The sequence below is a fragment of the Canis lupus genome, chromosome 3 (assembly GCF_003254725.2).
Source record: "Canis lupus dingo isolate Sandy chromosome 3, ASM325472v2, whole genome shotgun sequence".
Taxonomy (NCBI): domain Eukaryota; kingdom Metazoa; phylum Chordata; class Mammalia; order Carnivora; family Canidae; genus Canis; species Canis lupus.
The window spans coordinates 61,071,363-61,096,832 of NC_064245.1; the positions used below are offsets into that span (position 1 = coordinate 61,071,363).

Below are 25,470 nucleotides of genomic sequence, written 5' to 3' on the forward strand. Positions count from 1 at the left end.
AGCCAACCAAGGAGCCTCTCTTGTATTCTGGACCCATGGCAGCAGCCTCCTGCCTTCCCAGGTGCCTCTCTCTCATGGGCTCCTGCCCCCAGTCCCATGCCAGTCTTGGAGCGGGGAGCACCTTCCCCTTAATGCCCTGGACTCGTCAGGAACTCCCAGGCCTTCTGGAACATACACACTCTACTGAAGGTTCCAGCGTGGCAGAGGAAGATGAACACAGGGAGCAGCCCAATCTCAGGGGCAGGTGCCATCCCCTTATCCCCGCCAAAGGGAAGTCTACACAGGTTGGGATGAAATGTATGGCCTTAGCGCCCCCTGCCGTCCAGGCCCTGAACTGCCAGTCCCTGCTAAATACACCTGGAGTGGCAGGGGGGTCCCCCAGCCAACCTCCTGGGTGGGGAGGGCTCTAGACCACCAGGCACAGGGAGGGCTCCATGGAGGGGGCCAGGGCACAGTGAGAGCCAGAAGGAACAATGGGGAGCTCCCCGTGGTATGCTAGTTACAACCAGAGAGGCTCCAGGGGCAGCAGGGCAGGCGGGGGGCGGGGGGGCTAGCACTCATGGGACAGCCCATTTAGAGAGGGATGGGATCTCAGGCCACGAGTAGGGGCTGAAGGCCACAGTCTACAGAGCGGCCAGGTTCTCTCCCACTCCCAAGGCTGCAGCAAGGTCAGGCAGGTGGCTCTAGGGTACAGCAAGCTTGCTCTGAGGAGGGCTGAGAAGAAGCACTTCCAGGTGTATGGGTCACTGCCGGACCACCCAACCCTGCCACTGTGACAGCAGCACATACATGCGAATGCTCTGTGTGCCAATAAAACTTTATTCACAGGACAAGCCTTGGCCTGAAGGCCACCATGTGTAGACTCTGGCCCTAACCACCACCTTTCTGCCCAGTCCCAGCCCCCCAACCCCTCTCGTGGACTCCAGCCCCCAGGGCTCCTGCTGGCTCTCCCAGCTGCTTCTCTCCCACCCTCACATTCTCCAGTCTGATGGGTGGTGGTCCCTCCTGGTCATTTAGAAACCTAAGAGCTTCCTCTGTGCCTCTCAATGCCCTGGGAACTCCTAAAGGCAGGGAGTGCATCTGCAGAGCTCAAACAGTGGCTTCCAGGTGCCGCAGGCAAGATTTGGGCCCCATCCCTCCTGTACCACCCTGCGTGCCACCATAGGACATTCCCCACACAGCCCCACTCCCTGGCAATGAAACACACACTACTGCACTCTGTACTCGACACGGAACGTCACTCTCTCCCTCTCTCCCTCAGCATCCCAAAGCCTCCCTCACACTTGGAGTAAGACCCAAGGTCTCAGCCTGGCCTGCCCTCCCTTCTGTCCCCCACATCTTCACGTGCTGGCCCCTTGCATCAAGGGTTCCACGTGAACATTCTCACGGCAGCCCATCTCTGGCCACAAATGTGGCCAGTTCCCCCACTGCCATCACCCTACCACAAATGTGCCAACGCCTGCCATGCCTCCATGCAGGAGGTCCCCAGTACCAGATGCCTCCCACCAGCATCCCTAGGTCCTTCTTTCTTCACCCCAGGGACCCTCGACCCTCTCCCTGGGCCCCGGCCAAGCACCAGGCACCCACCAGCTCAGTCCAGGAGCTTTCCCACCATGCCTGTGCCCAATCAGAGGAACCAGAGGTCCTGAGGCCACCTTTCTCCAATCACCTATGCCCTGGGACTCATGGGCCATTCCCATTTTTTTTTTTTAAGATTTTATTTGTTTATTCATGAGAGGCAGAGACTAGACAGTGGGAGAAGCAAGCTCCCTTCGGGGAGCCCAATGTGGGATTCGATCCCAGGACCCTGGGATGTTGAGCTGAGCCAAAGGCAGATGCTCAACCACTGAGCCACCCAGGTGTCTCTCACAGGGCATTTCTAATCCCCGCCCATGACAGCTGTCACCACTGTGCTGGACAAGCACCTTTCCCACACTGTCCATCTCCCCGCACTCATACCCTGACATGCCTGCAGTCTCACCCATTCTATGCCCTGCAAGCCTTCCCGGCAGGCTGGTCAGAACAGCTAAGGAGAGGAGCCCCCACCGGCCTGCCCTCGCCACACCCCACCCCCACTCACTGCTCGGCCCTCTCTGCTGGAAGGACCACAGCAAACCACTTCTCATTCTTTGTGGCCAACAGCCTCCCACGGCGACACTGGGTGGAGACCCCTAGAGACTCCTTCCCAGGGTGGGTGGACAGACAGGTTGCTTCGGCTTCAGCAAACCAGGACTGTGCTGTTTCGAATTCCTGCATACGTGCCGTCTGCTTTGAGGGAACAGAGCTCCAGATTGCAGGGCCCATGTACCTCCACATGCAGTAGATAATGTCACCCTCGCCCCAGGGGTTCAGAGGGGTCAGGGCTGCTTCCCAGCCACACCAACATTCCACACTGTGGTCTTCATTCCAGCTGGCTCTGCATACGGGCCTCACCACTGTAGTAACAGTACCTTCCTGATGACGAATGTGGCTGGATGTGTCATTGAGGTGTCATCTTTCATAAAATCTCCATCTGAGTCTCATGCCCACTTTCTGGTAGGCATCCTCAGATGGATGGACCTTGGGGGCCACCACCACCAATGCCCCCACCCCGTATTCTAGCAATGGTGCATTTGCACAAATGAAGGGTCCTAACATTCACCCAGTTGGGGCATCAGCCTTTGCCTTTATGGTTCAAGCTCTCTGTTGGGTAATGTTTTCTTCGCCCCAACACCACGAGGCTATGTGCCTTCATTACCCTCTGGTGACTCTCCTGTGCCGCCCTTCACATTACATCTACAACACAGCTGGATTTAGTTGTTTGTACGGCATGGGGAGAATGGACTTCCTTTTTCTCACATGGATCTCTCTACCCCGGCACCACTGAAAAGACCACACTCAACCCTGTTCTGCACACAGCCCAATTATGTAGGCAATGCGTCTATTTTTATGCATGCTCGTTGAGTCCACTGTCTGTCTGTCCATCCATGTACCGACACCTACACAGTCCTGAATTGTTCTCATGTTGTAGCAAGTTTTGATAGCGAATAGCAGAATTCCTCCTACCTATTCTTCCTCAAGGATATCTTGGCTACTCGGTCCTTTGCATTTCTAGGCAAATTTTAGATTTATCTTAAGTTCAACAAAACACCTTTTGGGATTTTTATTGAAATTGCATTGAATCTATATGCTATTGTCTGACTGTACTCACAGCTGACTATTGTATTTTGACAGACTATCCATCAAGCTTGCCAAGTATTCATTAATTTCAATAATGACTATAGATTCTTTTAGATTTTTGATGTCATAATCATATCCTGTGAGAATAATAACATTTTCATCTTTCTTTTGTGGCTTTTAATTCTCTATTGTTTTTACTTTCTTAGTATGCTAAAACTGGCAATAAACATTTGAATAGAACTGGTGACAGCACACATCTTCCTCTTGGTCCTGACCTCAAGGGGAAAGCTTGAGTACACTGCATGCTTTAGGGGTTTTTATGTCCTTGTCAGATTGAGGAAGTTCCCTTTAATTCCTATTTTGTTAAATTTTGTTTTGCTTCGTTTGTTCTTACCATGAATGGATACTAGCTTTACCCAATGCTTTTCCTGTTGCTGTTGAGATGATATACGATTGTTCTACTTTACTCTGTTAATATGGTAAATTATTTTGACTTTCAAGTGTTAAAAAAAAAAAAAAACACGTTCTTGGAATGACCATGAACTGCTGGACTATGCTTATGTCAGGGCGTGAAGTCCTCCCACCTGTGCTCACCAGTGGGCAGCCCTGCCCCTCCCCTCTCCTTTCAGGTCCTCATCAACTTTTGGAGCCAAGGTTTTGGAGACCTCATAAAACGAGTTGCGCAGTTAACCCCTCTTTATGTATTCTTCTGCTGTTTCAGTCTGTTAATTTGTTTCATTAATTTCTGCTTCTGCTTCCATCACTGTCCAGCCTCTACTTCTCCAGGTCAGTTTCACCACGTTCTCTCTAGCCTCAAGACAACCTTCCGCTTTCCATCCCCTCTCATACAGGCATGGGAACACTGTGAGCACCCCCCTGGGCCAGATGCGCCCATTCCAGTGTCATCCTAAATATGCTCTGAGCCCCACAATGATTCTCTTTTCAAGTTTTCTTTTCAATTCTCTTTTCAAGCCCCCAATGATTCTCTTTTCAGTGGATCACTTATCTACAGGTGTGTGGGCACCACCTACTTGCCACCGGCTTCCAGTCAACCTTGCTGCAGCAGGGGACAGACTGAAGAGTCCTCTAGATCTGCTGAGACTTGCTTTATGGTCCAGCACGTGGTCAGCATTCATAAACATCCCACAAGGGAGTAGAAAGAACGCACTTACTGGGTACAGTGCCACATGACGTCCAGGAGGCCAGGGTGGGAGTCATGCTGATTGGATTCTTACTGACCCTTTTCCTGCTCAACCTGCCAGGCATTAAGCAGAGTATTTTCTTGTCTCTAGCCATTCTTGCTTTAGATACGTTGAGAGCATACTCCTGAATGTATATCACATTCAGAATTGTGACTTCTTACTGCCGCTCACATCGTGAAGGTTCCCTTTTCACCTTTAGGACAGCTTCTTGCCTGAAAGCCAACTCTGACATCAATACAGCTATGCCATTCGTTCTTCTTTCCTTTAAGATTTTATTTATTTGAGAGACAGTGAGAGAGAGAGAGAGAGAGAGAGCACGAGCAGGGGGGAGGCGCAGAGGGAGAGGGAGAAGCAGACTCCCCACCGAGCAGGGAAGAACCCAGGGCTCTGATTCTAGGACCCTGGGATCCTGACCTGAGCCGAAGGCAGATGTCCAACCAGCTGAGCCCCCCAGGCACCCTATTCCATTCTTTTGATTAGCATTGCATGGTAAGTCCTTTCCTGTTCTTTTATTTGCTTTCTGTGTCCTCAAGCTTTCATGTGTCTCTAGTATAGTATGATCATATTTTTCATGCAGTCTGACAATCTTTTCTTTTTAATTAAATATTTAATTTATTTAAAATCAAGGCACTGGGTAGCCCGGGTGGCTCAGTGGTTTAGCACTGCCTTCAGCCCAGGGTGTGATCCTGGAGACCCAGGATCGAATCCCACGTTGGGCTCCGTGCATTGAGCCTGCTTCTCCCTCTGCCTGTGTCTCTGCCTCTCTCTCTCTCTGTGTGTCTCACGAATAAATAAATAAAATCTTATTAATTAATTAAAATAAAATAAAATAAAATAAAATAAAATAAAATAAAATAAATTAAAGGTACTTACTGACTTATCTGGGCTTAACCCCAGCTCTGCCAAATGCTGCCTCCTGTCAGCAGTTTCTGCTCTTGCCCTCCTGTTGTCTCGCCTCTCAACTTTCTCACCTTCTTTTGAATTGACTGTTTTTCATAACTCCATTTTTCCCTCTTGCAACCTAAAATTACTCCTTGTTTTATTGCCTCAGGTTACTCAGGGGATTACAGCATGCATCCTCACATTATAAGAATCGAAGAATTACTGGCTCCTCTCTCTCTACCTTCTTCCGCAGGGATTTAAGCATCTGAACTTGCACCCTCTACCCTCCCTGGAGCTCAGACTAGTGCTACGGTGTCAGGTAAATTTATGTATTTTTAAACCAAATAGAACACAGTTATTCTTGTTTTACACAGTCACCACTCATTTGGGTTGACCCATACATTTACCATTTTATGTGGTCCTACTGGGTCCTCCTCATTGTCCCTTACAATGTAAAGGCTTACATAGCTCTCATCTGAGTCTAACTCCAGGGGACTAAGGGGCCCCGGGAAGTGGACCCAAGATGGATTGTGCAGAGGAGCTGGGCCGGTGGTAGCTGAAGGGATGCGGAGGCCCCTGCAATATGGAGAGAATGTTCCCAAGAAGCCCAGGATGAGTAAGTACCAGTTGAAGGCTGACGTGAAAGCCGGTGCCTCTTTGAGGGGGCCATACAAGGCAGTGAAGCCCAAGAGTCTGGGGACAGTCTCAGAGACTGCTGAGGACACCTGTTAAAGAACGACAAAGGGAAGTACAGACAATGTGTTCAACAAGCTGCCCTCAGAGAGAAGCTTACCAGTGACGAATGTTCATAAAAGTTATTTGTATCTTCTACATTTTGAAATCTTCAGACAGAAAAAAAACAGCAAAGATTCAATCTTATGTCCCTAATGTACTATTTTCACAAAAGTGAGAGGTTCCACATGTGGCAGAAAGACCACAGCTTTGCAGTCTGACATGGCCAGGAAAATGCTCCTGAATCTGCACCTCAGTTTCCCCATCTGTACAACAGAGATCGTGACAATCTCTGTAGAGAGCCAACCCAAAGGTCAGAGAGAAAAGACCTGAGCCGCCCAGCCTGCCCTTGATCAAGAGCACAGACCACAGTGCACGCGATGGTGGCATGTTGTGGGAAGTCCTGGGACTTCCTGTTGGGCAAGGAGAAGTAAGCACCAACTACAGCGTCCTGCGGCACGCATGCCAGGGCCTGCATCAGAGAAAAGAACGTCTGACCACAGGCTGCCACCATAAGCCTGGCTGGTGCTACTTCGTCACCTCTTGGAGGCTCAGACCCCTTCCACAATCCTTCCAGAAACACACGAAAACACCTGGCAAGCCACCTAACCTGAGAATGTGGGCTTAGTCCAGACCCCCTTCTGGTGGGACCAGCACCACTCTGAGGGTCCCCAGGCAGCAGGCTCTGCCTGGCCTGTGCGTTGTGGCACGCACACCTCTGCTTCTTCCACAGGAGTGTGGGTGATACACTGGAGCCTATGCTGACCACTGACAACCAAACCCAGCATACTGGCCTGAACCGCCCCGCGGTTACCATGAGACCACAGGGGAGGGTCTCACTGCCACCACAGCTCCAGCCCCTCAACCCACCCTCTGACTCCAACAAAAATTCATCTAGCCAAGAAGACAATGAGGTACTTTCAAAGGCCTCTTCTGGCTCTAACATTCAATGATTCCCCTTTCACATCAAAACACAAACTAACTTACTCTTTTAAGCAAGAAACAACCAAAGTCAGTTTGTTTCCATTTATTGTTATTCAGTCTGTAAGAAATTATCTTAGAGAAAAAAAAATAGAAAAAAACAAAAGAAATTATCTTAGAGTTAGTTTTTAAAATAGAACCACACTGATATTTGCACAACCGAGTTCAAAGCGGGATTATCCATGGCAGTCAAAAAGGTGGGAGCAACCAAAGCGTCCACTGCCAGATGGATGGATAAACAGAAGGTGGAATATCCATGCAATGGAAAAATGGATCAAATATTAGGACATTCTGACACCTGCTGCCCACAGAAGGATCTGGGGACCCTGGGCTCCAGTACAAATCTGCTATGATTCCTTTTACATAAGGGACCTAGGGGTCATCAAAATCCACAGAGACAGAAAGTGTGACAGTGGGTTCCAGGGCGAGGGGAGGGGGATGGAGAGCCAGGGATTCATGAGGACAGTTTCCATTTACAAGAGGAAGAGTGCTGGGGATGTGGGGCAGGGGGGACAGCTGCCCAACACTGTGATATGTGTCATGCCACTGAACGAGGCACTTAACAATGATGAATTTTATGCTGTAACCAGTTTACTCCAATTAAATATATGTGTAACCAATGACACCCTAAACAAACGTAGAAATAAGCCACAAAGATTTTTTCAAAACATTTATTTGACAAAGGACCCATATCCAGAATAATATATAAAGAAGTACTACAAAATCTTTTTTAGTAAAATAGAAAAAGGATATGAACAGGCTGCTAATTCATAACAGAGAAAACCTGACTGGCCAGAGAGCCCACAGTGGACCACTTGGCCACGCGCATCATCAATGAAATGCAAAGTAAAACAAGCTGCCCTTCCACTAAAATGGGAAAAATCTAGTCTGACAGCACTTGGTGCCAGAGAGGAGGGTGACCAGAGCCTGTGTGGGAGTGGCCACCCTGTTACGCAGCACCCCACCCAGAGGGAGAGGGTTTCCCCACTTCCCACCGGGTGCCTGTCAACAGCACTAGCACGTTCACAGTGGAATGCCATGGAACAAGTGCCACACTGGGACTAAAGCCATGAGGGTCAGACTTGAAGGCATCAGGCAGTGTGTTAAAGGTGGCAGAGTAAGACATGGTACAGGTGCATCTGTGTAAAGTATGAGAACACACAACGAACCACAGAAGGATCAGGGGCTGCCAAGGGTTCAGGGGGGAAAGGGAGGTTCTCAGGGCAGTGAGAGACCACATGTGACACCATATACCTGTTCACAGGCCTTGAATGTACGGCTCAGAGTGGGGCCTAACAAGAACGCATCCACACTGGCCCATCAGCATCCCAGGCACTGCGGCGGTGCCAATGGGGAGCACGGGGTGCTCTCTGCCTTCTGCCACTTCTATAGACCTAGAATGGCTCTGAAAGGAAAGTCTGTTCATTTTTTTAAGAACTATAGATAAAAGCAAAGAACTTGGAGATGCCTGGGTGGCTCAGCGTTTGAGCATCTGCCTTCGGCCCAGGGCGTGATCCTGGAGACCCGGGATCGAGTCACACATCGGGCTCCCTGCAAGGAGCCTGCTTCTCCCTCTGCCTTTGTCTCTCTCTCTCTCTCTGTGTCTCTCATGAATAAAAAAACAAAACAAAACAAAAAATAAAACCCTCTGTATTTGTGAGTCAATACCCAATCTTTAAAGAGGGGACCAGGGCAGTCCCGGGTGGCTCAGCGGTTTAATGCTGCCTTCGGCCCAGGGCGTGATCCTGGAGACCCGGGATCGAGTCCCACGTCGGGCTCCCTGCATGGAGCCTGCTTTCCCTCTGCCTGTGTCTCTAACTCTCTCTCTTTTTGTGTGCCTCTCATGAATAAATAAAAAAATACTTTAAAAAATAAAATAAAGAGGGGACCATGAGAAGCCCTTCCTCAGAATTTTTTTTTTAAAGATTTTATTTATTTATTCATGAGAGACACGGAGAGAAAAAGAGCACGTGGCAGAGGCACAGGCAGAGGGAGAAGCAGGCTTCATGCAAGGAGCCCGACATGGGACTCAATCCCAGGTCTTCAGGATCAGGCCCTGGGCTGAAGGCGGCGCTAAACCGCTGAGCCACCCGGGCTGCCCCACCTTCCTCAGAATTCTTGTAAGGGGTGAGCCAAGCTCACATCTGTAAAGTGTTTACAGGCATGCTGGCCACACAGAAGACAGAGCAAAAGCCACTGCAACGCTCTGCAGATGCAGGCAGATGCAGGGAAGGCAGCAATATGGGCAGGGGTAGGGAAGGCCTGGCTATGCAGTAGAAGTCTCTCATTACCCTCCCTGCACCTGGCAATCACAGTTACCAAGACAGAGGGAAGGGATCAGGATTAGGGTGGGATTCAGAAAGATTCCAATTTATCTGCACGGTAGATGTTCATTTGTAAAAACCTGACAAAGAAAAGAGAAAAATTAAAATCAAATACCTCGAGATCATCAAGGGAGCGAGTGATACTAAATCTCTTGGATCTTCCAAATGATCTCCGGGCAGAGGTGCGTTGAGAAGTCTGAGTGAGTCCGATTCCCCGCCCAAATTTTGAGCCCTAAACACAAAGAAACAAAAACACATCACATTACCTTCTTGGGAAGAGTTGCAGAGTTCTGCTAGGCACACCACCCAGAGAGGGGACCCCCAGAGAGGAGAGGGCACTGGGGAGCAGAGGAGAGCAAGACTGGAGCGTCACCCGGAGTCGATGTCATGCTGTGCATGTGTCACCACAAGAAAAATCCAAAGTTGAAAACAAAAGTCACCCCAGGACCTCCACGTGCTTGCCCTGCCACTTAAGATTTGTACCCAGAGGACAACCCCGGCCTCACACCCCATGACTACAAGCCAGGTTCCTGCCTGCTGGCCTCCAAAGGCCACTATCAAGAGCAAATGAAAAACAACATGTGGATATTTGGGAAAGGATGAAGTGTGTGGGGAGAGAAATAACTATTAAAATAAAGATAAAAATAAAATAAAATAAAATAAAAATCATGACTTTACATAATTTTATAGGCATTTTAGGAAATTAAAGAATCCCTAGACATTCAGCTGGTGTCTGAAGACCAAAGCAATTCAGGTGCATGAAATAACTGGTCTTGTTCTTTCTCTGGGAAATGATCAGAATTAATTCACTGTCATTATGCTGGACACTTCCCCAAATGTGATTTGGGTCCAACAAATAAGGCATCACATTTTTAATATAAAAAGCATCACAGCTGAAAATCTCTGATTTCCTGGGTACTTGAAATCCTAAGTGACCAATTTCAGCCATAAAGGAAGTTCACGTTTTCTAAGGACTATGAGGCTCTCCAGATGTCTGCTCTTCTCCCGTGTGAGACCCTTGGGCGTCCTGCAGAAGGGAGCAGCCTTGTGGCACTGCCGGGTAGAGCTCCGCCGGCCACGTCTCAGTGCCACACAACCCTCACCCACACACCCCACCCCATTACCCCTCTCTCTCCCCCACACCTAGGCCACTTGGCTGCGTGGGGGAAGAACACAACCCCCAGACTGCTGTCCCATGACATGCCTGACCCGAGGGGCCCTCGGCCACGTGACCACTTTTCTTTCCCTCGCTCCTCCTTGTCTGGGACCTCAGGCCAAGGGCCTTCAGGGTGTGGGTAGGCCTGACCCACGGCTTCTTCCTCCTGCCCCTTCTGGCCTCCCCCTGCCTTCCACACACCTACTGGCTACTTCCCTCACTCTCTGCCTTTGCACTCACACCCAGACCCCAACCTCTCACCTCCACCCCCTGAATCACTGGGTCCTAAATGGGAGCAACAAGCACATTATTTTTAATCTCTTGATTCTTTAAAAATATTTTATTTATCTATTCATGGGAGACACACAGAGAAAGGCAGAGACATAGGCAGAGGGAGAAGCAGGCTCCCTTTGGGGATCCCAGTGCAGGACTTGATCCAAGGACCCCGAGATCACAACCTGAGCCAAATGCAGAGGCTTAACCACTGAGCAACGCAGGCATCCCTAATCTCTCAATTTCTTTTTTTTAAGATTTTATTTATTTATTCATGAGAGGCAGAGAGAGAGAGAGAGAGAGAGAGAGAGAGAGGCAGAGACACAGGCAGAGGGAGAAGCAGGCTCCATGCTGGGAACCCAACATGGGACTCGATCCCGGGTCTCCAGGATCGGCGCTAAACCGCCGATCCACCCAGGCTGCCCTAATCTCTCAATTTTTATTAAAAAGTAACATAGGTGCCAAGGGAAACCGCCTTCATTTCCTTTGCTCTGCGTTGCCACGGGGCTCTCCACAAGTGCTTCTTAAACACCAACCACATGCACAGGGCCACAGGGCACCCAAGACAAGCTCAGACAGGTCTCTGGACTCCAAAGAACTCAAGATCTCTCAGTCCTCCTGAGGCTACTTGAAGACGGCAACAGAGCAGCTGCGGGCTACTTGAACGCTTCCCAGTCTAGAAGAAACCAGAGGCCCCTGGAGGCCACACCATGGACTGCAAGTCCAGGATGGTGCTGAAGACTCCAGGCCAAGACCACTAGAGAAGGAAACCAGGCTAAGCAGAGGTCAAGCCCAACAGAGCCCTGGAACAGACAGGGCAAAGCCAGGCTGCAGACAGCACTGGCAGGGGTACTTCAGCAAAGTCTTCTGAAATAGAGTGTGCAAGCTCAGGAAAGGGCAACCTGTTGCAGCGGTGAGCAGAAAGAACCGAACCTAGCAGGGAGCAGTAGTACAAAGAGAGAAAGGAGTGCAGGGATTGGGGGAAGGAAGAGGAGGGAGGGGGAGAGATAGGGAGGGGGGGAGAGAGGGGAAAAGGTGGAGGGAGAGGGAGGGGGAAGAAGGGACTGTCTCAGGAACAGGACAATAGGTAGGCCTGAAGAAAAAGGCAGAGATGCCCAAGGCTCCCTGTCCCAGACGCACCATCGCCAGCAGCAGCAGCACACAGGTCCTCAGAACTGGTAATAAAACATCCCACTACACTCATCAAACCTGAATATCCCAACAAGAGTTCAGAGAGAACCCTTGCTAGCAGGTTACTTGAGTAGCGGGCTCCCTGCACATCTGCCTAGTAGCCCCTGCTCAGCCCTTCAGAGGCTGCTGCACTACTGGCAAGGCCTGGTCCCTGCCATCCAGACTCCGCTGGGCCAGGTGCCTGTTCTCCCCACCCTTCAGCCCTCAACCCAAGGCCACCCCTAACTGCACTGCCTGAGGAGCTGCCCTGGGGTCCCCCTCTGAGGAGTCCTCCTCTGAGGCTGTGCCTTCCCTCCCCACCTGTTAGCACAAGTTCCCCCAGGAAGCAGGGCCCTTGTCCTCTGAATACCTACTGCCCAGCACAGTGCTAGAAGAAAGGCTGAGAACAAATTGTCTAGGGGCCTAAGAGCCCTGCAGCAGGACCCAGTGGCTTGCAGGCAAAGGAAGCCTGGCAGCCATCCAAACGCCTTCTCTGCAGCCCAATGCTCTTTGCTCCCAAACCAAAGAAGGCTCCAAATATGCACAAGACGAACCCTGTGTACAAATCATGTACTTGTGATTCCGTATTTTTATTTTGTGGGTGGGGGTAATGAGCATGTGGCTTTGTGCTAAGAACACGGTGTCACTGTGATGCTCAGGAGGCGAGGACATGCGGGCTGGGCCAGCCACTGGAGTTCTTAACGTAGTTCTTACCGTAACAAACTCAGAAGCTCACCAATGACTCAGCACCCCCGGCACTAAGTAACTCATGGTCCCCACACACTCCGAACAAGGGTGTAACGGCCTGCATGGCAGCCCTCCTCCACCTGCATCTCCCTTCCTCAGCTGCTGTTGCTAACAACTCTGCACACTTGCTGCAGGAGGCCAGGGGTCATGCGGGGACACACTGTCACTGTCACTGCCACGTGGCCATGGCCCAGCCCAGGGAGCAGACTGTCTTGCCCCAGCTCCAGGCATGGAGAACATGGCCTGACCACCAGCAGCTGAGCCGGAGCCAGAGCCAGAGCCAGAGTCAGGGCGTGCGGCCGGGTTTCCAGAGGAACAAGAGGGCCCTCCCATGCACCTGGTCCCTGAGTAGGACTTGGGAGAAACAACCCCCCTGGTTCCTGTCACCTCAAACTATAAGTGGGGGTGGGTACCTCAAGGAGGCTGAGAGGTGTCAGTTCTCTCCAGGGTGGAAATGGGGTGGGGGGTGGGGGGAGAGCAGAACTCCATCACCTGGGGTACCAAACTGCCCCAGCCACTTAGTACCAATGCTGATCCATCCCACAGAGCCACTGAGTTAGGCGGCTCATTTCAGCACCAGCAGTGACTCAGACTAGCCAGTCTAACCACCTCGATCTCCACAGGAGAACACGGTAGCCAGTGAAACACCTGCTCAGGGTGACCCAGAGGGGGCCTGGAACAAGCCCTGACTAGTCATTTTTTAGTTACAGTTAGAACTAGAGCTGTGCCTGTCCCGCTCATATGCCTCCATCCCTTCCATGGGGCCCAGTATGTAGTAGGTGCTCAGTAAGCACTTACTAAAAAAGTAGACTCTAACAAAGAAAACTGTTTAGTTCAAAATAGAGACCAGAGTATCTGAAGGTTTTTCTAAAAAGAGGGAACACAGAGAATTTAAGGAGTAAGACTTCCAGCTGACATACTTACTGTTCCTGGTATGTCAGGCAGTCTAGTCAGAAAGCAAGACCACACCAGTTGTTTTCACAGGGAGAATTTCCTAGAAGGAACAGTTAACTAGGCATCAGAGACCTGGAAAGGCAGAGACACTAAGAAGTCAGAGACAGCCACCGGGAAGTGACTACACCCCCAGGGCTGGGACAAAGACCGGAAGAAGAGGGAGGGATTTAAACACAGCAGCCAGATGAGGACCCAGACCTGGGGGAGAGGGGTGGGGTGCAGCCACAATGGAGCCAGAGGAGCTGATAACTGAGCTCAGGGCTGGCAGGGGAGAGGACTGCCCAGCCCAGGGAGGAGCATTGCCATGGCAACATGCAGGGAGCAAGGAGGGAGAAGCAGGACCCTCCTCCTCCCCTCTAGCCACTCCCCAGCACCCCTGGGGGCAGAGCTTGGGGGAGGGGGAGGGACACAGATGCCAATGTCCCAAAGCTGATTGCAAAAGGGAGACTCTAAGGGACGCCTGGGTGGCTCAGTAATTAACGATCTGCTTTCGGCTCAGGGCTCAATCCCAGGGCTCAATCCCAGGGTCCCGGAATCGAGTCCCGCATCAGGCTCCCTGCATGGAGCCTACTTCTCCTCCCTCTGCCTATGTCTCTGCCTCTCTGTGTGTGTGTCTCTTGTGAATAAATAAATAAAATCTTAAAAAAAAAAAAGGGAGACTCTAAAAATAAATCTGATTAAAGATGTTTATAAAGGGAGTTATAAATTTTTACTGCAACAAAATAAAGCCTAAATAAATAAATGGAGAGAAATAATACCATTTTCATGGATAGGAAGACTCAATACTCTAAAGATGTCAGTTCTCCCAAATTGGTCTACAGATGAAAATACAACTGCAACAAAAACATCAGTAGCATTTCTGGACAATTTACAAACTCACTGTAAAATCTATATAAAAGAGCAAAGCTCAGAATAGCCAAGATAAGGCAAGGAGAGCCAGCGCATCAGATATAAAGACTCATTACAAAGCTACAATTATAAAAGTAAAGTATTGTTGGAGGTGTGGACAGTGAGGAGTAGAGCACTGAGAAATGGACCCAAACGTGTGAACATGTGATGCAAAGAGGCACAGCTGAGCCTCTTTGAGGGACCTCTGAGCCTGCCACACGGCAGGATGGTTATAGTGCTCTAGCAACAAGCAGCAGTTCCAAAGTCATCCAGAGAGAGAAAAAAATGAACTTGCTAGCTATCTTATTCTACTCATAAAGCAGATTTTTTTTTTAGAAAAAAAAAAAAGAAAAAGAATCTTCCTGACCTCAGGGTAGTGATGAATGTGTTACATCAACACTGTAAATCATAAAGAAAAGATTGACTAGATGGTTGACATGAAGACCCCACAAAGCAAGTGAACAACACAAGCCACAAACTGTGTAGCTATACGTGCAATATGATCAGCACAGGATGAACAGCCAGTATCTAAAACTCCGACAGGCCAAGCAGAAGAAACAACCCAAGAGAAAAGTAGGCATAGATTTGAGGGGATTTCTCCCCACAAGGAATCCACACCTTCCTGAGCAAGGCCAAGGTGCAGTATCATTTTACATCCACTAGATTGGCAACAAAGTAAGAAGCCTGGCCAGGGCGAGTTCTGGCAAGTTCTGGAGACAATGTGGAGCAGTCTGGGTGCTCATGCTTAGCAGACTGGGACTGTTGGGAAACTGAGACATGGGACCTGACCCACAGTCTCCCAGTCTTAGATTTGGTGACTTAATTAGGAGGAAGCAGACAGGAAACTCAGGAGATTTACCTCCAGAGGGTAAGACCTTCCATTTCAGAGTTGAGGGGGGAGCATGTCTGGGGAGAACCTACCAGAGATACTTATTTACATTGCGAAGAGTAGGAGGGAAAACCCAGGGTTCTTCCCTCTGTCTCCAAGGAAACTTGCTTAAAGAGCCAGGAGGAAGAGGGTATAGCCTGTGTATAAGCTCCCTGATTCCTCTTTTCAGGGTTCCTCACCTACAGTAAGTACCACCCTGGTGCGTGTAGAGTGACACCTGACGTGGCTGACACTGCCATGGTCCAGGGACAAGGACTGAGCACCAGGAAAAAGTGTGGTTGTTATAAGTCAGTAGTCCAATCTGTCGCTGCTCCAGAAACCTGCCGGATACTAAAATATGGATACTAAAAACTCAACACCTGGCAGTTATCGGCAAAGATGAACAAGCACTGCTACCGACTGGCCATTGCACTCTTTGGACAGACCCCGGGAAATCCCTTCACATGCATTGCCGGAGATGGACATGTGTGCAGGATGCTCATAAGAGCAGCACTTGCCATTTCCTCAATGGCTCAGAGTGTGTATGTGAGTGTGCATGTGTGAATACGTAAGAGAAAGTGTGTGTGAGAGGATGTGTGGATGTGAGAGTGTTTGTGAGAACTGTGTGAATGCGTAAAAGTGTGAATGTGAGAGTATGAAAATGCATGGGTGTGAGTGTGTAAGTGTGGGCGAATGTGTGCATGTGTGAAAGTGAGTGTGTGAACGTGTGAGCGAGAGCATGTGTGTGTGTGCGTGTGTGTGTGGCAGTGCACACACGGTGGAAATGAATGGGCCGCAGCAGCAGACAGTGCATGGCTAAATCTGAGCCGACACCGCTGCGCTGAGCCCCTCACAGAGCCGAGCGGAGAGGGCGGCAGGAAGACAGAACACGCTACTGCTGCGGCCTCCCCGGCTCCTGACTCTGGCGGGAACGGGGCCACCTCGCTCGGAACACTCTCACTTTTCCTGGAAAGCACAGGAAACCCTGGCAGGACAGTGGGGGTGGGGGACGCTCTGTCTCTGTCCTGGCACTCCCTGTGCTCCCGCCACCTCCTCCGCAGCACCTGGTCCTGCCTCCCTGAGCCCCCCAACCACCCACATGCCCCCCTCCACGGGGGCTCCGGGCTGCCTCCACCTGCCCCTCAGCACCAGCCACCAGCCCAGCAGCAACAGCCGGCTGGCCCGGCCTGGCTTCCCGTTTGCTTCCTGGCCTGGCGACCTGGGGCAGAAAGTGACGCCACGGTGCTCGGGCGTGGTTCCCACAGGCTAATGGGCAAAGCCACTTTGTGCAGAAGGATACAGTATCCTCCAGATTCTTTTTTTCTAAGATCTATTTTAAAACTTCCTCTCATTGTACTGGAAGGCTGTACGAGATCTGTTTGTTGAACCAGGTACCCTCCCGGCCCCCGGGGGACCAGCCCATCACCAGCTATGCCACAGAAACATGGCTTCGGCTTCCAGCGCCATGCCTCACTTGGTTCTTACTAAACAGAATTCAGAAAAATAATTTTTTTCTCCAAAGGAATGATTTTTAGCAAGTAAAATATGTTCTTATTCCCATAATAAAAAAATCAAAGTAACACAAGATAAAACCAAAATGTCCTGGACCCATCCCCAATCTCCCCTTACACCCCCATGGTAACTGCTCAGTAGGGAGCATTTCCTTTGACTTGTTTCTATACATTTATATATAAACATGTACACACTTTAAAACATACAGGTTCATTTGAGGGGTATTGACATTTTTACACAAAAATGGGATATTAAATACATGTATTTTGGTGACCTTTCTCCCTGTGCCTTGGGGGGGCTTTCCATGGGGCTGGTACATGGACCCCACTGCCTGAGGCAGAGATGGCGCTAACTTCTCTTCCCTCCTGCCTCTGCCATGGGGCTGTGTGCTGCACATGAGGCCCAGGGGCTCACCACGACACTGACAGCCTCCTGCAGCAGAGGCCACCGTGTGACTCAGCTGACACCCCCCTCCCAAGCACAGCAGATACGGCCACTGGGGTGTAGGCGTGACCCTGTCTTGCCCTCCATGTTCGCTAACTCATGTTGCTTTCTTTTAAATGAGTGCATGTAGTCTACGGTGTATTTTTCAGCACTTTTTCATTGTATTCAATCAAAAAGGTATTTATTAGGTGCCCACCAACACTGCCAGTTTGGAAAGGACTCACTCCTGAACGTCTGTCCTGCAAACCGGTGAGTGCCTCCAGGGCATCTTGTCTTCAAACACTGTGGTCTCAGGATGCCTGTACCCTCATACAAAGTACTGCTGATCCCAAAGAGCTTCTGTTTCTGTGGGATCCACCTATTGTTTATTTTCCATATTAAAAATGAAACTGAGAAGTTTAAAAATATTTACGAATTCATTTCAAAATAACAATAAGAAATCCTTTAGATGGTCTTATAATGAACATATTTCCATTTTTAATTTTTCCAAAATCCATTACGTGTGAAGTTTAAGAATATGGATTTTGCTACTTAGCCAGATATTTTGATTAATATTATTTTTAGAATATCAGTTTTCAAAGAAGCAGAATTAAATATCCTTAATTCAAATTAAATGTAATGGGATCATTTTTGATGATACAGATCACATCTCAAGGTCTTGGGTTTTCTTCAACATCAATCCCTTTGTTAGTCATACGTTCCCTTTTGTACCTAAGATACTCAGCAAAAAGCAAAGTAAACAAAGCGGGAAATCACTGAAGGCTGTAACCAAAGCGGTGGCAGAGGAGGACAGTGAAGAGATGGGCCTGGAAGAGCACTTCTGGGGGTCAGCTTCCTCCTTCACTGTGGAGCTAACAGACTGCGTACAGGTACGACCCAGGAACTCACAGGGCACATCTCATACAAAGAGCTGCGGAGCACAATGTGGGAGCCATCGTCAGCACCTAGAGACCAGGAAAGGCCATCTTGAGGCGGAGGTAGCATGTCACTCCCCATATGGCTCCCAGAGAAGAGGAGCCACAAGGCTGCCCAGGCCAGCACTGCCCTATAACCACAAGAAACAGCCCTCAGGCACAGGTGACCAAGACTGGCTCCAGGAGAGCTGGGGATCGAGATGGGCTTGGGGGTAGGAAAAGCTCAAACACGCTCCCCACTCTGCCAAGGGCAATGCGGGAGTGGCCACCCGGCTCATATGGGTGGCCTTCTCACGGCCTGCTGGCCTGATGGAGGCGCTGCCAGCCAAGGAGGGAGGGAGGTGTCAAGGTCTAACAGGACCTTGCTCTGGTCTGGGATGTCTTCCAGGAGGTGGTGAGTGAGTGCTTGGGGATGGCCGTCCCATAGTGGCTGCATTCCGATGGGTTCCTGCACTGTTTCCAAGAGAGCAGCGGGGCCTTGGGGGGCAGCCTCTCCAGCTGGCCCCTGTCCCGCCACTGCTGTGAGGCCTGCCCCAGGGTCCAAGAGGGCTCTTCCTCCTAGCAGCTCACCATCTTTGGCCTATGTCACACTTTTCCACGCTGTTTCTCTGCTCAAACCTGGTGTGTTTTCTGTCCCCTGACCCATGCACAGCATGTCACTGGAGCCACTGCTACCATGCAGAAGAATGGGAGTCACCTGGGGCCTCCACTGCATGGCACCCACCACGTGCCCTTCCCAACACCTCTCACTCTCTCCCCACTCCCAGGCACTTCCCTCATCCCTCCTGGCCTGTCTTCCTCATCCCAACAAGCCTCCAGGAGGGACACCAGGAGACCACCTCACAACCTCTGGAAGCTTCTGCCACTCCAGCAAGGGAGGCTGTGAGATTAGGCTGAGCTAATAATCAGGAGAATCCATGGAGCAAAGTAAAAAGTAACTGATAACCTTCAAGAGATTTTAGTAGGAATCCAATAAAACACCATTCACCACTCCTTATTTTTAGATGAACTGGGTGTCCCATCACCGTTACCAAAGGAACAAGTCATCCAAACTAGTCTAATGAAGGAAGTCAGAGAGACCCAGGGAAGTCTGAATCTCAGCACTTCCTTGGTCTTCTGACGCATATAAACCTGACTTTCCTTGTCAGTAAAATAAAAAGAACGATACCCACCTGACGGGCTCACAGAATTCCTACCTGGGTCCACAGTACACTGGTGAGCACCTTCCTGTTATCTCCCAGCACAAGAGACACCCCAACTCCACCGCAGCATGTCCTCCTCTGTTACAGCCTAAGTCTTACCAGCCTGGCCCTCCTTCTCACTACACTTGTGTTCAAGGTGAAAGAACATCAAAAAGAAGCCTGAGACCCTCATAAATATCATCACTGATCTCTGACAAAGGAACAAAGGCAACACAAGCAAACAAAGACAGCATCTTCAACAAATGGTACAGGAGCCATGGGCCGTCCCTACACAGAAAAATAAATCTAGACCCAGACCATATACCCTTTTTTTTAAATTTATTTTTTATTGGTGTTCAATTTACCAACATACAGAATAACCCCCAGTGCCCGTCACCCATTCACTCCCACCCCCCGCCCTCCTCCCCCTCCACCACCCCCAGTTTGCTTCCAAGAGTTAGGAGTCTTTACGTTCTGTCTCCCTTTCTGATATTTCCCACACATTTCTTCTCCCTTCCCTTATATTCCCTTTCACTATTATTTATATTCCCCATAGACGGTATACCCTTAACAGAAATTAACCTCAAATGGATCATACACCTCAATGTGAAATAAAAAATTTATATAAAGCTTGAAGATGACACAGGAGAAAAGCTAGATGATTGTGGGCTTGATGAGGCCTTTTCAGATATACCGCCGAAGGCATGATTCATGAGAGAACTCATCACCTGGGCTTCACTAAAACTAAGAAGTTTGGGGCAGCCCAGGTGGCTCAGTGGTTTAGCGCCTGCCTTTGGCTCAGGGCTTGATCCTGGAGACCCAGGATCGAGTCCCACGTCGGGCTCCCTGCATGGAGCCTGCTTCTCCCTCTGCCTATGTCTCTGCCTCTCTCTCTCTCTCTCATGAATAAATTAAAAAATAAAATATTAAAAAATAAAACTAAGAAGTTCTGCTCTGGGAAAGACCATGTCAAGAGAATAAAACAAGCCACAGACTGCAAGCATATGACAGGGAAGGATATGAGAAGGGGTCGGCATCCTACCACATCAAGGAGCTGCAAATTAAAATAAGAGTAAGATACCACTACACACCTGTCAGAACGGCCAAATCTGGGCCTCCCACCACAGCACGTGCTGGCGAGGACACAGAGCCACAGGAGCTCCTGCTTACCACACTGGGGACACAGAATCACCGGTGCAGACGCTCTGGGAGATGGTCTGTCAGTTTCTTACAAACTAAACATTTACCATCTGATCCAGCAATGAAGCTGCTTGGCATTTACCCAAAGGAGCTGAAAACTCGTCCACACAAAACCCTACACACAGATGTTAACAGCAGCTTTGTTCATAATTCCCCAAACTCAGAAGGAACCAAGATGTCCTTAGCTGGTGATGAAGGAATAAGCTGTGTCCATCTAGATGGTGGATTATTCAGCGTTAAACAGAAACAAACTATCAAGGCACAAAAGGGCCTGGAGGAGCCTCAGGTGCACGTCAGAGGAAGAAGCCAGTCAGCAAACGCTGTGTGCTGTAGGAGTCCCTCTGCCGCACATTCTGGAAAAACAGAGCGACGATGGGTACAGGAAGGAGACCAGTGGGTGCCAGGGGCTGGGGTTGGGGAGGAGGACCCCGGGGGAGCACGAGGGTGTTTAGGGCAGCAAAGCTCCTCTGTGTGATACCACAGGGGTGGACACCTGTCATTCCGCAGTGGTCTAAGCCAACAGACACACAACATCGACAGGGACCTGGAACTGAGCTATAAACTCTGGGTGATGATGGTATCAGTACCGGGTACTCCCCGGTGGGGATGCGGATAGTCAGGGAGGCTGTGCACATGTGTGGGCAAAGCGTATGCGGGGAATCTCTGCACCTTCTTAATGTTACTGTAAACCTAAAACTCCCCTAAAAAAAATTAAATCTTGGGCAGCCCAGGTGGCTCAGCGGTTTAGCACCGCCTTCAGCCCAGGGTGTGATCCTGGGGACCCAGGATCAAGTCCCACGTCGGGCTCCCTGTATGGAGCCTGCTTCTTCCTCTGCCTGTGTCTCTGTCTCTGTGTGTGTGTCTCTTATGAATAAATAAAATCTTAAAAAAAAATAAATCTTTAACAAAAAGAAGAAATCCAAGGTTTGAATCATGACCCTGCTTAATCCTGACTGTTAAACCTCAAACCTTGGCTACGTCACTTGCAGAACAGGGGCTGTAGCACCCCCTCTTCGCAGGTGCCCTGAGGTTGAAACCCCACTGGGTGCAGTCTAAGACAGCAGAGAGCCCTGCAGTGCACACACAGGGCTTCCACCCAGAATGACCAGGGGTACACCGGACCTGCAGAGAGCCACATAAACACCCTTTCCTTCCCCCAATGCAAAAATCCACTTATACACCACCAGTGGAGACACATTTGTGGGATATGCATTCAAAGGGGTGGTGAATTTTCCAATTTCAGATAACATTTACCACCTTTCGGGCCCTCCTTCCTTAGCCTACCACAGCAATAGGGAAGGACGTGCTGCTGGAACCTCCCCACCCCCAACCCCAGAAGGAGGCTCAAGTGTGAAGCATCCATGTCACAGTCTGGCTGGCTGGAGCAGACGAGAAGGATGTGGGTGGGGGGGATCGCCCCAAGAACCCAGGCCATGTGTGGCTCAGCCAAGGGACAAGAGAACAGGTGCACATGACAATAGAACATCTGGCAGCAGCAGTTTAGGAACTGAGTCAAAAACCCACACAATTACAACTGTTTATAAGGACAAAAATCTACCCTTAGACTCTTCAAAATGTGATCATGGCCATTGGGAGAGGGAAAGCCAGGGGGTCTGACCTCTCCTCCATCTCTAAATCTTCAGAGTGCTGTACAGTGGAAACTACTATGACTAGGAAACTACTAGGAAGGGTGCAGGCATGAACAGAATATTCGCTGAACAGCCCCTCAGCTCTCCTGTTTCCCCAACCCCATCCTCACCAGCCAGCAGAAGGATCTCCTTGTGAGACTCTTGGCTATCAAGAACAGAAATGTGAACACATGCAGAAAAGGTATTTTAAAATCATGAAGGGCAGCCCTGGTGGCGCAGCAGTTTAGTGCCGCCTGCTGCCCAGGGTGTGATCCTGGAGACCCAGGATCGAGTCCCACGTCGGGCTCCCTGCATGGAGCCTGCTTCTCCCTCTGCCTGTGTCTCTGCCTCTCTCTCTGTCTCTCATGAATAAATAAATAAATAAATCTTTAAAAAAATAAATTAAAAAAAATTAAATCATGAAAAGTCCTCTGAGAAAAGTCCCTTGGAGACAACCCAAGCCAGGCACCATTCCATGTCTCACTGGGTCTTTCACTGGGCGCCGGCGACACAGCAGCTCAGCCTGTCCCTCTGGTGCCACTGGCCACCCCTCTGCCAAGGAAAGTCCTACATGCTAACGCCCGCCCTCATGCTCCAAACTGAGCTCCTAGTGGGGAAGGCAAAGGCCCCAAAGGGACATGGACAGGTGTGAGATGCTCAAAGCACTGCTGCACCAAGCATGGTCCCTTACCATTTGATAGGCACCTTCAGTGAATAAGGAGCACAAGCCACCAGCCCACTGCCGAGTTCAGCCAGCATTTCTTTCAGGATTTTCCAGATGAAGTAAACAGAGCAAGGATCCACACCCTGGGAAGTGACCTGTCTTGAGATCAACAGTATCTGTGCTTCAAGAATTTTCTCATCTCAAAAGGGTGGGATAAAATGGGCTCCAAAGGGGCCCATGGATAGGACCCTCCTAGGCACCAGCAGTACGAAAGGGCAGGAGGGAGGGAGGGAGGAGAGCCTCAGCCTGGCTGTGAGAAGTGATATCCCTCCTCCATTATCTGCTCTGCACAGGACCCGCCAGAGAGGGGGCAGTACCTAGAGGGCTCCCGGGCAGGACAGAGCCCACCGCACATAAGCAAAAGACATCCTGCAAGGCCAACAGAGGCAGGGCCCAAGGGCAGCAGGAGAAAAACGGGACTGGACACTTGTCAACTAGCATGTATCATGCCATCAGTGACTGAGTTACGATATCCAGCTCAGTTTTACCGAATCACATCTAACAGGCTTACCTTTTTGTCTTCCTTAGTCTTTCTAACTTGTCGATGGGGACCGAAAATGTTTTGCATCCCGAAAGCCTTCCTGGACCAGTCCCTTTTCTGGGTGCTCAGGGGGGGCTGTGCCAAGCTGCCCTCCACCCTGTAGCGGTCGGCGGGAATCTTGCTCATGGGAGGGGGCAGCGTGCCGCAGTTGACACTAGACCACCCATCGGTGGAGTCTGTGTAAGACTCCTGGTCACTGGCATGTCCGCACTGCCACTCCTGCAGGACGTGGACTGGAAGCCACCGCTGGCCGAAACTACCGCCATGGCCCACGGCACCCCTCTTGGAAGGCGGCACTGAACTCCGCAAGGGGGCAGGGGGAGCCTCTCCGTGAGAAGTGGACCCTAAGTGCTTACTGAAGTCCCGGCACCTATCAGCCTGTGGAGAGGCCTCAAACAGGGGGCCCCCTTCGGGGTCGTGGCAAAAGGCCCCATTCCAGGGGGCACCCCAAGGCTGGGAGCTCCTCCCACCGGCACCCTCCCAGCCACTGTTGCTGGGGCCGTGCCTGCTAGAGCTGGCGCCCAGGTCAACCACAAGCACTCGGCTGCTTCGCTCCTCCTGGTGGAAGTTGCCAATGCCACTGTCACTGTTGCTGCTGGTGCTGGTGTTCTGGTGGGCATCCGCATCCCCGTCCACAAAGGCCCGGGCCCTGACTCCCTCGATTAGCTCGCCCATGTCTCTGTACAGTACGGAGACAAACTGGAGGACAGGGAGAGAGGATGCTGGGAACTCAAGGCAGCCGTTGGTGTCGGGGTCAGCCGTGCACTCAAACCCAAACCGCCGAGCAATGCCCTGATGGATCTTGTGATTGAATAAGTCTGGATCCACCATGAACACATGGCAGGAAGTCCGCAAGGCACCCTCATCCTCGTGAGCCAGACTCCCATCGTCACTGGTCTGCATGGTCACGAGCCCAAAGAGCCTCCTGTCATCTGGGCACACAGCACTGAAGGCCAGCTTCTCAGCCGGGTACTCGGCCAGAACAGCCGCCTGGTCAGTACAGAGCTGCACACGGTCGTGCAGGACCCGCATCGTCACCAGGGAGTGGATTTTCTGCTCCGCCCGCAAGCGCCGCAGGCAGCCACGGATCGCCTGTAAACTGTCCGACTCAAGGTTGCAGCTTGTGGAAGGAAGTTCGATGGAACCTAAGTAGCCTACGACCATGGCAACGTTTAAAATACTTGCATCTACTACAAAATCTTCAGGATTCTCAGGTCCGATACTGAAAACCGAATCATCATTAATCATTTTTGATACTTCCTCCTTAGAAAGCAGGCCAGGATTCGGATGACTTATACTTTCACGTCCAAGGTCAAATCGCGCAGCGGCTGACTCTGAAAGGGATCTTTGTTTCAATTTCAAGGGCTCTGAATTGCTCGCACGAAGACTAGGATTTTCAAAGATCATACTGAGAATTCCACCGGACTGCATTTCTTCAACAACTCGCTCTGCTCTATTTATACCTAAGGCTTTAGAATCAAGCTTGGGCTTCAGCCAGCCTTTTCCTTCATAAAATCCAATCTCTTCATCACTGGAACAGGACTCCACGTGGCCAATGCCTTCACCAATCACCATGTGCAGGACACCAGAACATTTCCCAATTAATTTCACTACATCCTCATGGGACGCTTTCTTCACATTGATTTCATTGACAGCAAATATCTGATCACCAGCACGGAGGCCCACAAAATCTGCAGGGCTCCCTCTCATGACACAGCTGAGCACACAAGGCGCCTGACCAGAAAGGGTGAATCCGTACCCTGTTCTTCCTCTGGCCACTTCCACACTCCTCATGCGAAGGGGCGCCGGCCCATGAAGTGGACGCTCCACTGTGTCCCCTGCTCTATACATCTCGATGTGCTTGCAATACCAAGGGCATCATTCTTTACTGCAGGGGATCCATAGTTCAGGGAATGCTGGGTGCTACTGCACTTTTCCTTGAAATAATGCCCTAAGGAAGACAATAGATAGCTTGTTATTCCAGATCCCA

At 50.4% G+C, this 25,470-nt stretch overlaps 1 protein-coding gene across 7 annotated transcripts in view; it reads right to left on the reverse strand.

The window, feature by feature from the left end:
- Positions 1–25,470, reverse strand: part of RGS12 (regulator of G protein signaling 12) — a 119,624-nt gene that overhangs the window by 66,627 nt on the left and 27,527 nt on the right. For all 7 annotated transcript variants that reach the window (XM_025437842.3, XM_025437840.3, XM_025437841.3 and 4 more), the window contains exons 2-3: positions 23,451–25,431; positions 9,396–9,512 (exon numbers count right to left, since the gene is read on the reverse strand). In XM_025437842.3, coding sequence (XP_025293627.1) covers positions 9,396–9,512; positions 23,451–25,331 — 1,998 coding nt within the window. In that variant the 5' untranslated portion in view covers positions 25,332–25,431. The remainder of the gene's footprint in view (positions 1–9,395; positions 9,513–23,450; positions 25,432–25,470) is intronic.